This window comes from Telopea speciosissima, chromosome 8, assembly GCF_018873765.1.
Source record: "Telopea speciosissima isolate NSW1024214 ecotype Mountain lineage chromosome 8, Tspe_v1, whole genome shotgun sequence".
In the NCBI taxonomy this organism is placed as follows: Eukaryota; Viridiplantae; Streptophyta; class Magnoliopsida; order Proteales; family Proteaceae; genus Telopea; species Telopea speciosissima.
Window position 1 is genome coordinate 50798497 of NC_057923.1, and position 12790 is coordinate 50811286.

Consider the following 12790-nt stretch of genomic DNA (forward strand, 5'->3'; position numbering starts at 1 on the left):
TTCAGGTTAATGTGTTTTATCTCCTCTAGAGAGAGTAACCGTGTAGCAGATTTCTTAGCCAATTTAGCTTGCGACTCAATGATTTGCATTTCTTTTCAGGCGTTTTGGGATCTTCCACAAGACCTTGCCTTAATTATTTTAAAGGATAAAGTTGGGTTACCAGTTTTTCTTTCTTAATTGTAATTTTCTCTTTGGGGTTTGGGTTTTAGTTTTTCCTTGTTTTTTATTTAGAGGATTTTTCTATCCATTGGGCTGGGGTAAGACAGGTTATGTCTCCTCATTGTTATCTCTTATTTTGATTTTGACAATATTCGGGTTAAAAAAATAAAGCATTTTCAATTTCACCATCCAAATCGACCCAGTGGATATTGTAATTTGATCAATTTCTTCTATATAATTTAATCCAGTCAACCTAGTTTACCAATTCACTTGGCTTATTCAAAATCTATAAATAGTCAAGAATATTATAATTAAAGGTCAAACGAGTATTTCTGAGGCTGTACCCATCTAGCCGCTACTCAAATACAGTTAGATGGTGATCCATTGAAAAAAAAACCCTTGTTTGATGGGGCTGACTTTCTTTTATCTTTTCGTCATTTAATGAAGATGTTCTTCCATTTCTGGGCAACTTTCCAAGTTTTCAGAGATTGTTTAAGAGGATGCACATTGTTAAGGATGTAAACTGTGTCTAAACTGATTCCATCTCTTTCATTTCTAATCCAATAAAGGGAAAAAAAAATTCCAACTAGCTAATTTTTATATATTATTGTTGGTATACCGAATTACAAAATTCACTATGGCATGATCGTTGCTACTCACTGTAAATTAGCATCAGCAACTTCAAATATGCAGGAAAGGCATTCTTCTGTCTTACTGATGAAAAAGCAACACTAATATGTTACAGATACGATTGGAATGTATGAAGTACTATACATTATTGTTGGTATACCGAATTACAAAATTTACTATGGCATGATCGTTGCTACTCACTGTAAAGAAGCATCAGCAACTTCAAATATGCAGGAAGACATTCTTCTGCCTTATTGATGAAAACGCAACCCTAACATGCTACAGATACGATTGGAATGTATGAAGTACTATATAACCAGCACAAAATTGAGCCCCTCCTGGGCAGAGGTGGAAGTGTTCTTATTTTATCTTCATAACGGAATCAGTTGATCAAAGCCTCAAAGCAAGAGAACTAGTATAGATTTCAAGTTCCCCATTAATATTGGAAAGGATCTAACAACATCAGAGTCTACGGCTGGATTTTCTTCAAGAACTCCGGATTGGAAACATTGATCTGGTGCTACCGAAGGCCCTGTTATATAACAATTAGTCACAAAGACTACTGCTGGCAATTCTCTCCCTCGTTAGCATCTTCAAAACTGCTAGTCCCTTGCAGATCATGCTGAAGTGCCTCTAGTATGATGAAATGGTTCTTTCACCTCCCATACCTGATGAAAAGAGAAAGGCAAAAAATGGGTGCAGTGACAAATATACAAAATTTGTCTTTAAAAGATCTTATATTTGATCAATTATAGCTAGAAAAAATTACACATTAGAAGCAGCTATAATTGCCGCTTCCTTATAAAAGGGTGATGAAATTAGTAAGATCAAATAAATGGTGTTTTTCTAAATCGTTTTGTGACAAGCAACTCAAAAGAAAGGGGTAGAACGCAATAACCTTAACATGCCAATGAAAATCTTCTTACCAGGAAGATAAACGAATGATCATGAAGAATAGTGAAGCATAAGAGCCTTTGACTTCACTGATACACTTCTTCTGGAATGTTAGCTTTTCCCAGATAAACCTGTTTCATCTCCTCTCTCCATATCTGTAGTGGCATGATCTAACTAGTTATTGAAATTTCCTTTTCTTATTTTCCCATTCCGAAATGGAGGATTCATCGCAATAAATAAAAAAACCAAAGCATATACCGTTTTGCGGAATTCCACCCGAATATGTGGCACATTTGTTTTGTGAATATCATTTCCATCTGGACCTCTTAGGTAGTATGATTTCCCAATCCAATGTGACTGATAAAAGACATCAACAACAAAGTCAATTGGAAGCAACTTGAAAAGCATCATAACTTTTACACAACTTTGCACACAAAATTATTTATTTACACACCCATGTAAAAGACAACAAATAATTATACAAGTACTCAAATATTGAACAAATTCTTCACGAACAGCTATGAAGTAGCTTATGTCCTCAAGAGTTTAAAGCACAGTTGGAATATGGCAGAGACACTGTACATAGTGGGGTGCAAGTTTGGCCCGCGAAGCCCGAGCCCACCCAAAAATTTCAGGGTCTGGGCTGAGGCCTTGGGTTGAGCCCAGCCCAGCCGTACCCTACATATATACATATGTATGTATGTATAGATGAGAGTAATGGACGAAGTATCATAATTTACATTCAATATTCATCATTGATTAACATATAAATCATATAAATATTTAGGTTAAAAATTATATTTTTCCAATTTTTGTGTAAAAATTAACATAAAATTGACAAAAATGGCCAGCTCTGAACCCGGCAAGGGGGGACTTGGGCTAAAACATCCCAACCCGACCTCAGGCCAGGCCAGGCCTGGGCAGAGCCCGGGTTTCCAAAAAACCAGGCCTGGTACCCCACATAATATAACTCAATCAACAAAATTTCTATGCATGAACCTTGTTAACTAAAACCCCAGGATTTGTAGGTTCACCAGACCGCTGAACAGAATACTGAGACACTATATTGCTACCATAAGAGAAAATGAGGGCAGGCCTTGGCGCAACGGTAAGGTTGCTCCATTGCGACCTGATGGTCACGGTTCGAGTCAGGAAACAGCCTCTCCGCGAAGTAGGGGTAAGGCTACGTACATTATGACCCTCCTCAGACCCCGCAATGGCGGGAGCCTCATGCACTAGGTACGCCCTTTGTTTTATATGAAATGAGAAAAAGAATGTACAAGGGAAGATAACAGTCCAAATTGCTTCTGCCAGATGGATGAGCACATGGGGTCTACCTTAGACAGTTCTGACCAGGAGATATATGCACTAGATTGGAACATCTCTATGATTTATAAAATCCATTCGTGGAGCACTGCAAATAAGGTTCACATAAGAGGCATTTTGGGGAGGACCTTGAATGGTCCCACCACCATAGTGAATGGCTTGTCATTCACTTCTTTTGCCCAAAAGGAGGGTTTCAAAGCACAAGGTGCAGGACACTATAAGACGTAGAATCTCTCTCTTTTCTTCTTGGTTGACGAACCACCAGATGACTTGCAGAACAATTTATGGCCACATATGTCAGCCAATGTCTCGTTTCCTATTGTCCACTGCTATGAGTCAAGCACCAGGTCACTGCCTTATGCATAAATCAGCAATCTTATGTTGTAAGTTACTTAAAAGTCCAAGTCATGTACCTTCAGTGCATGTGAAAAACCGGATTGGTATACTGAATTACGAGCAATCTCACATAGATCACAAGAACTTAACTTCCACACCTGTAAGTAAATTGATTAGTCTCCACAAATATAAATAATGACAAATACATCACAATATATATATATATATATATATATATATATAGGCATCTTGTTGTCATCAAGTAGGTGAACTAAGAAGTTGTAACCTTACTTTTTTGCCCCTTGTCTTATTCCCAAAAGTTATTTAATGCAGGGATAATCTTATCATTTCACATGGACAATGACAACTTTTGAAAATGACATAATGATAAGTCATTTTCAACTTATTTTGAAAACCCATGATTAAAATAACTTTTGAAAATAAGACAAGGGGCAAAGAAGTAACGTTACAATCTTTTTGTAACCAAGCTTGGTTACAACAAGATTTTCCCTATATATTTATAGGAAGAAAGTTCTCTATGGGAGGACTGTACCGCCCATGCCCAGACACAGAGGAGGGCAAAATGACCACCCCGCCCCCCATGAAAGGCGGAAATCCTACCCCCCATGATGCCAACATACGCACTCTCATTGCCCCCCCAGCACGTGCAAGGGCCACACTCCCCCACAGAGAACACCGACCTATATATATATAGGGAGGGGGAGGGTTCCCTGAAAGGCAATGTAGACCCTGGGCTAGCACGGAGGCCAATGGGGGGGGCGTGTATGGAAGCATCAATAGGGGTGGGATTTCCACCTTTCATGGGGGACAGGGCGGTCATTTCACGCCCCTTGGTGTCTGGATGCTGGGGTCACGCTGTCTTTTGGGGTTCTTTTGCCACATATATATATATATATATATATATATATAGGGTAGGAGTTTTCTGTCTGTGTCTATCTTTCCTCCACCAAAGAGGGGCAAAGATGTCATTTCATAAGGGAGAGGAGAGACCAACTCCAGCACTCCTGGGAAGAAAACATTTTCCCAAATATATATATATAAGAGAGAGAGAGAGAGAGAGAGACTCACAGAAGCTGCTATACTGTATTCTTCCACCAAGGGTTCTTTCGTTAAGTGAATTTGTAAAGGATCATCAGTTGAAAGGGAAACATTGAGGCCCCGAAGGAAAAATATTGGAAAAGGGTTCCGATGATAATCTAGAAACAAGGAATTGTTGCTAAGAGGAGACATCGCCAGCCCGATCTGATGAAAAGAAAAACACCATCAGAGGCAACTAGAGATTCTGAAGGAAAAAACTGATTCAAATGACATTAACTATTTATTAACATTCCTGTTTTCCTTTATCTCCCCCTTCACCTGTGCAAGATAATATAGATATTGCAGGACAGGAGATTTTCTCAAATTGATTCCATGAGCAATATTGTGAGCTGTAAGAAAAGTTGCAGCAAGATGATCGATGTCACCAGCCTGAGAATAATAAGCCACATGAGAGACCCTCTAGACAATTAAATATTTCGTCTACACAAACACAAGAACCTCAATGATTACCTCTCCTGAATGTGGTCGGAATTTGATGGTTGTCATCCCCTTTGATTCACGAAGCTGACAGAAAAGAATAAAAAGATATGAATAAAAAGATATGAATAAACACATTTTAAAGTAGAAGCAGCTCATAAAGAAAAAACAATCATTCATTATCACTACCCAAGTCATTGGAAGAAGACAGCCCCCATGACACTAATGCAAAGCAAAGGCACAAATTTGTGACCAACCAGGGAGAAGGAACTCAATTGGTCCACTGAAGGATATTCAAAGAAAATGATACAACTATCAGACTATTAGAATGATATTCGCCCCATCCCCAAATTATTGTCCCTTGGAATAAGCCCAAATTTTAAGGAGATGCAGTTAAAATCATAGTTGGAAAACCAGGTTTTGACTTGGGCAAGTCACCAGGTCGAATCAAAAAACCATAAAACCTGGTCAAGAGTCGTAGAGACTCGCCCAGCCTTAGAAATAACCGGACTCGGTCCTGGTCAGTCTGGTTTTCATTGGACTCGGTATTTTTTACCGAATCATTGAATAGCCACCGAGTTGCGTCATTCAATTTGATCAACATCAAACACCTGTCGTGCAAGAAAGAGAGAGGGATTCAAGAAGATGCATGCCCGATTTAAGTTGATCTCCACATTGAAGAGGAGTACAATAGAAACGCAGCAAATGGGAAGTTAAAAACTGATGTTATCACCATGAAACCTGAGATCAGAGAGGATTTGAACCATGGCACAGTAGAATGTTAGAAATCGAAGAGTTGAACCTCAAATCCATGGTGGAGATCGAACAAATTAAGAACTGCTGCAACTCAGATTACACGTACCATCAAATCCATGGTGGAATCTAAGAAAATTTGAACATTCATTATCTAAAATCAAAGACAGGAAGTGATCCGATTGAAAGAAAAGAAATCCTAATCTAACTCATCTAGCCTCAGATGCTGCCAGACCCAGCAACGAATAGTTACTTGTGTTGTGCTTTGTGATGTTATGCCACTGCCGTTTCTGTCACCGACTATGAAAAGGGCTCTGGTTTGATAAGGCGGTGATCATCGCCTTCATTGGAGGTGTTTTCTGATAGTCTTGATTCAACTTTCAATATATTTAGTGCGTTATTTCCAAGAAGCAAACAGCATAGTTGCTTATTTTTGAAAAACGGATATATAATGCCCCTTAACTAACTTTTTTACTGTATAAAAGTCCAAACATTCTCTTGGACTCGTTGTTTTATTATATTAATAACTACATTGTATACAAATTAAAGAAAAACATGACTCGTTTTCACCACGCTTGACTCATCCGGGTCACCAGGTTTTGAAAAGGCCGAGTCGAGTGAATTGTACCCTTCTATTCTTAAAACTCCTGACTATATTATTTCCAAAAATGAAATGAGGAAATAAATGCCGGAAGAAATATGGTAAACTTCTTAAAAACCCATTACTTGATCTGTAAGATGGACAAAATATGAGAAAGCTAAAAAATATGGGGTCTAACTGAAAGCTACCAAAAAGGTCTCAACCCCATGAATGTGTGCCATTGCTATGCCATACGAGGAAGGATGACTTATTTCTGCTCCCTATTTTTATTTGTCAACTACCTGAGACAGAAAAGCAACCATCCATGCCCCTACAACCACTAAGGAAACAAATATTCATTAAGATATAGCACGCACCTTATTAAGGGTGTAAAGGTTAGCATAACAGTAGTAAGCATAGTATGAGAATGCAGGATTAAAAATATTGGTCCACTGAGCTGGTGTTGGCATATGTTTTGTTGGTCGCCTTTCAGGCTTACTTTCATCATCCACCAAATCCAATCCAACAACCTGAAAAGTCAAATGACAACAGAAAACACTTGCAATGAAATAAGGAGTAAGCTACCAGTTTGATAATATGAAAGAAATAACACAAAGCAACTTAATGTAACAAAGATCTTTTAAATAGAACTTGCAAGAAAAAATGGCTACGATATGTAAAACCTACAAAAAAAAAACATGTATTTTGGGATTTCTTGGATTATGCCTGGGAAAAGAAAGGATTTAAAGTGAAATGGAGAAAGTGGATAAGATGTAATGAGTTTATGAATTATGAAAGTGTTCATTTCTCTATCCTCCTTAAATAAAAACTTTTTCCGAGCCCAAAAAGGACTCTGTCAAGGGGGTCCTCTCTCCCTTTTCAATATGCAATTGTCTCTGATGTCCTGAATTGGCTTCTGAATAGAGCTAGCGAGAGAGGTTTGATTAGTGGTCTTAAAGCAGGTCAAGAGAATGTAGAGATTTCACATCTCCAATTCATTGATGCTATGATCCTTTTATCCATGCGATGTAGATCACAAGTCCATGTGTACCCGCAGGAACAAGCACCAAAACCAACCCAGCAAGGTTGTGGGATTCGACTGCTGTGAGAGGCAGACTGATCTGATGATGTGGCAAGCTTTTGTTGGTTCAATGGAGCATCACCTAAGGCAGCCCCAGCCCAGAGAGAAGCATAGTTCAATCTCGCCGAGATCTCACTAATTTCTCGGTTTCGCAGCTTATCGAGTCGAGATTACAGACGACACAGAATTAATACCATAACTCGATTGAGATCTTGGTATCTTGCCCAGATCTTGAGCTATTTCTCGGTTTCGGTTCGACACGGTCGAACCAGACCTTATTACAGCTTATAAAACACCACAACTCGATGAGATCTCACCTCTGGGAAGGGGAAAGTCAATCTTTGGGTGATTTTTTTCAGTTCTTTTGGCAAATCACACCTCCAACACCTCACGAAAGCTTGATTCATTGAAAATTGAAGCTGCATCTCAAGAACCTAGGGTAACTATTCATCTCAAAAACTAATCTCCTCCAAGCTGCATCTTCGTTGGAGGTGTTTTCTCCTCCAAGCTTGATTCATCTAATCTTGTTTGTTGACCATGAAATTATTATATGCTATACATTGTCCACCGATCTATGGAATGATGGAGGCAAATTATTTTTTTTCCTGTTTTTAAATTATTTGTTTATTTTTCTGTAAAATTAAATGATTTTCTTGTAAAAAAAAGTGAAAAAAATATGATTTATACTCATTGTTTGGAACTCAACTAAATATATGTTGGACACCGTTGGCCAATCTATGGCTTCACGGTGTCGCTATTTTTTCAGTTAGTAAATTAATTAATTTAAATTCTGAAATTTAAAATATATTTTAAAAAATTACAGAAAATTCTCAAAAATAGTGAAAAATATCTGTTTTGTTTTGAAAATTATTTAATATTAATGAAAGCATTGTTAATGCATTTAAATATGGAAAGTGATGATTCTTGTTTCATCCATTATAATTTTGGATTACTTATGGTATGATTATTTATGAAAAAAATTATAGAACTTATTTTTTAATGAAGAAAAAAATACAAGAGGTAAGGGGGAAATAGGTAGGGCTGTAAATGGATAGCCGAAAATCCGACTCCGATCCGAGTTCGAATCCGTTTAAGAGGTTCCGAATCCGAAATTCTGGTTTCCGAAAAATATCCGAATCCGTCCGAAAGCTAATCGGATTCGGAGTCGGATAGTTCTATTCGGAGTCGGATAATAATCAGATAATAAATTATCCGATTGTAAGTTATGGTTTTTTAATATTTTTTATAAAAATATATCAATATTACTGTATTACCCTTATTATTTGTATTTTATAAGGTTATTTTCGTAATATCACTCTAACTCTTAAGTCTTAACCTAATACTAGGGCTTCCTATTCTCTTGAATCTCTTCCTCCCTCTTTCACTCTCGATTCTCAAGTTTGAGTTTCAACTTTCAAGCTCTCAACGGCGCCGGCAGTCTGCACTCAACCCTCAAGCTTCAAGGTCATTGGTCACTCACTCTTGATTTTCGACTCTTAGCAGCAACGGCAACGGCAACGGCACTCGCACAACCCCCTCGACACTCGCTCTGGACCAATTAGGTATACGACTCTTCTTCTTCTTCCGTATCTCACTATCTCTCTCTTGGTTCTGTCTCTCGCTCTCTTCTCTTTGCTCTTTTTTCTGTTTTTTTCTTTTCACTGGTCGAACTGTAGAATGGCCGAATGGGTTGATCGAAGTTTCAGATGGAAAAAAAAGGGGTGGTGAGCGTTTGTGCTGGGAATCGACAGTGGGTTTTTTTTTAAGTCAAATGGGTGGGGTGATTTGCAGTGAAAATCGAAGAAGTTATCTGGTTTGGGGTCAAGGAATTGGGTGGGAATGAGAGTTGAAGGGAGGAGTGTTTTGCTGTGAACGTCTGAGTGTTTTTGTCTGTTTGAATTTGCTGTTACAGGGTTACAGCAGGGGGTAAATGGATAATGAAAGGAGAATAGATCACTATTGGAGTCGAGAAGGGGGAGATGGCTCAGATGGGGCTGCTGTAGATGATTTTTTTTACACATATAGAATGAGTTCAGCTGTTCAATGGAGTAATACTGTAATAGTAATTGCCCCCGTCTTACATAAACTAGCATCCTCTGTGTCTCTGCCTTCACCATATCATGGTTTTGTAGAGATTTAGGCTTTTATCAAGATAGGCATATGAGAGGGTAATGGTTTATGGTTTGGAAGTTCTGTTCTTTTTTCTTATTTGTATTTTAGTTTGCATTGCTCCTTTACACAAAATACTTGATCGCACGGTTGTTCTGTTGTTATTACTTGGGTTTATAAATGAAATAGTTTTATTGGGTATAACTTAATGCATTCTTGAGATTTCAGTTTCAGAATTTGAATTGTTCAAATTCCCTATGAAATTGTAAAAGAGAAGCGAGTTAAGTTCAGTATTCCTGAAGCACATATTAGAGAGAGAGAGGTGTAGACTTGACTTGGTGTGGAGGAGAGTGATGTTGGGAAGATTACATCAGGAAGCCTTAAGTCATATATGGGTTGGGAATTGGGATGGATCCTGCCCAGTTATTTCCTTTCCTCTTTCCCAGAAATTTCATTTTTCAACAATTCTTTAATGCTTCTCCTTACATAATTTATATTCTCTTCGCAGTTCTCAGTTCCCACTCTTGAAGATAGATAAGCTGCAACACCCACAAACCCCAAAGACCCAAATCGTTTGCTAATGCTTTCTTCTTCTTCTGCTTAGAATTTGAGCAATAATCTCTCTTTCTCTCCTTCTCCTTTGTCTAATACTGTCTCTCTCAGTATGCAAGGATGGCGGCTAAGAGGCTTTTTGATGAATCTCGTAAAGAAGTAAAGAACCAGACAAGCCAGATCCCAAAAGAATGAGAACTACACCTTCTTTTGCAGTGTTAGTATCGAATCTTATCAGAAATATTCTATTCCATCACTTCTCATTTTCCCTACTTTTTTTTCTAAATATCTGGTCTTCCCCACTTTTCCAGATTTTAGTCTAAAGGGATTCCATTGTTTTGTTTCCTTTTCTGAGTCATTACTATAGACCCATTTTTCCTACAAATCTACAAACTGATTTTTTGTTTCTCTTTTCTTTTCTTTTCTGTTGGTGCAATCTATTTTTGAGGTTTGATTTAAAGATAACAGGATCAATCCATCCATTAACCTGATGATAATCCAATTTAAAGAACAAAATAACACCTTTCTAAGAATAGGCAGCAATTTAATAAAATAGGTAATCGGAGTCGAAAATCGGTAATCAGAGTCGGAAATCAGTAATCGGAGTCGGAAATCGGTAATCGGGGTTGGAAATCCATAAGTGTAATTGTTCATGAATCGGATAGTTTATCGGATCGGATAGTATCCGGATATCCGATAAACTCTCGGATTCGGATACGGTAATACCATTTAAATATCCGTCGGATATCGGATCGAATTCCGATGGTGCATTTGTTAAACGGATTCGGATTCGGATAGTAGTGAATCCAAGCCGAATCCGAGCCGTTTACAGCCCTAGAAATAGGAAATAGCTATATGATTAACTTAGGACTTTGAAATGATGTCGAATACATCAATAATGCATGCATTTGTTGATTTAACAGTGTGCCAAGGTTTAAAACTACTGCACAATGGCTGAAGGTGGAGGTGGAGGTGGAGATATAGCATGGCTGCATGGAGAGCCAATGTCAAATGACAAGAAAAGGTCAAGATGTAACTACTGCAGAATAATCCTGAATTCTGGAGGGGCTACCAGATTAAAACAGCATTTGGCTGGTAGTATAAGAATGTGGCCACATGCACACAAGTTCCCAAAGCAGTGCAACAAAACATGTCTAAACTATTGAAGGGAGGAAGAGTAAAGAAGGCAAAAAGGCAAAGGGCAGAGCAAGAGTTCCATGAGGCAGTCTTAGAGAGACACCCACAACCACAAGATGATACATACATGGATAGGCGGGATGATTTTGAGACACAGGCAGAGTGGAGACAGTACCAAAGGGTCTTGGCTGATAGCTGAGTGACAGATGAGATGGAAAGGGTTAGGGCTACAAAGATGTGCATAGGAGCAAGTGGTTCTGGTTCTAGACCAATTGTTTCAGATGCGCGACCGGCAGGGGATAGGAGGAAGAAGCAGGGACAGGGGGATTTGCCTTTTAGGAGAACCCAGAGTATGAGGGGAGCTGCATCCTCATCCCCACCCCGACCCTTCAATCCTGATGATCCCAATGAGATTCTTTCACAGAATCCCCTTATATACAGACAGAAGGACACCAAACAAAGAACTCTAAAGCAATCATGGGGTGGTTGGAAACCGAAAGTTGTTGATGCAATGTCCTTCTATCATAGCATCCCAGCTAATGCTGCTGAGGAGACATATTATCAGGCTATGATTGACACTGCTGGGAGGGCTGACACGGGAGTGAAGGGGCCCACTCCATGGGAAATGATGAATGTTTATTTGCCTAAGCAACAACAGGAGCTTGATGTTTACATTGATTCATTAAAGCCGAAATGGGAGCAGTATGGAGTCACTATTATGTGTGATGGTTGGACTGGACCCACTAGACAGTCCATCATCAATTTCTATTGTGATGGCAAGACAAACTTCTTAAGGTCAGTGGATGCATCCAAAAAGGATGCAATGTACATATACAAGTTGTTGAAAGAAGTTGTGGACGAAATAGGGGCAACAAACGTTGTTCAAATAGTGACAGACAACGGGAGTTATTTTAAGAAGGCTGGAGAGAAATTGATGAATAGAAAAAGCAAGAGGATGCATTTTTTTTGAACTCCATGTGCTGCCCTTTGCGTTGACCTCATGCTTAAAGACATGGGTCAGAAATCCTTGGTAGTGGGTATGGTCGAGCGAGCTAGATAAGTGATCATATTTGTATACAACCATAGATATTTTTTACAACTATTGAGGGAGAAATGCGGAGGGGATTTGGTGAGGCCTGGCATTACTCGATTTGCCACCAACTTCATTGCATTGCAAAGCTTTTAGTATAAGATGGTTGGCCTGAGATCTATGTTTGCTAGCGAAGAATGGTTTGGTTGGAGAGAGTTGGGTTCTCCAGGGGGTAAGGCAGCACAGACTACCATCTCTAGTGACCAATTTTGGCATGATTTGAAGAGGGTCCTTCTTATATTGGATCCAGTGGTAAGGGTCCTGAAGATGGTAGACACAGAGAAGAAGTCGACCTTGCCACATGTGTATGCTACCATGGAACTAATGAAAGAAAGTGTGAGAGCAGCAATACATAGAGGTGGGAAGGGGTATATCAAAATCATTGAGGACTGATAGGAGGACTTGTCCCATCCCCTACATAAAGCTGGTGAGTTTTATATTTTTTTTATACTTTTATAAGTTTACTTATTCGTTAAAGCTAACAAATTATATATGGAATTTTCAGCGTACTATCTCAATCCAAGGTATCAATACAAGCATAACCTTGGCCTGGATGATACACTGATCGAAGCAGTGGATTAGTGGTTGCAAAGTTGGTCCCTAATGC

General features: G+C 38.8%; 1 protein-coding gene across 1 annotated transcript in view; it reads right to left on the reverse strand.

Annotated features, from left to right (window-relative positions):
- Window positions 1-1407: 1407 nt before the first annotated feature.
- LOC122671230 (AMP deaminase-like) overlaps window positions 1408-12790 on the reverse strand; it is a 32002-nt gene continuing 20619 nt past the window's right edge. Inside the window, exons 13-20 of the mRNA XM_043868341.1 lie at window positions 6592-6744; window positions 4915-4968; window positions 4723-4833; window positions 4435-4608; window positions 3423-3503; window positions 1942-2040; window positions 1716-1838; window positions 1408-1457 (exon numbers count right to left, since the gene is read on the reverse strand). Coding sequence (XP_043724276.1) covers window positions 1770-1838; window positions 1942-2040; window positions 3423-3503; window positions 4435-4608; window positions 4723-4833; window positions 4915-4968; window positions 6592-6744 — 741 coding nt within the window. The 3' untranslated portion in view covers window positions 1408-1457; window positions 1716-1769. The remainder of the gene's footprint in view (window positions 1458-1715; window positions 1839-1941; window positions 2041-3422; window positions 3504-4434; window positions 4609-4722; window positions 4834-4914; window positions 4969-6591; window positions 6745-12790) is intronic.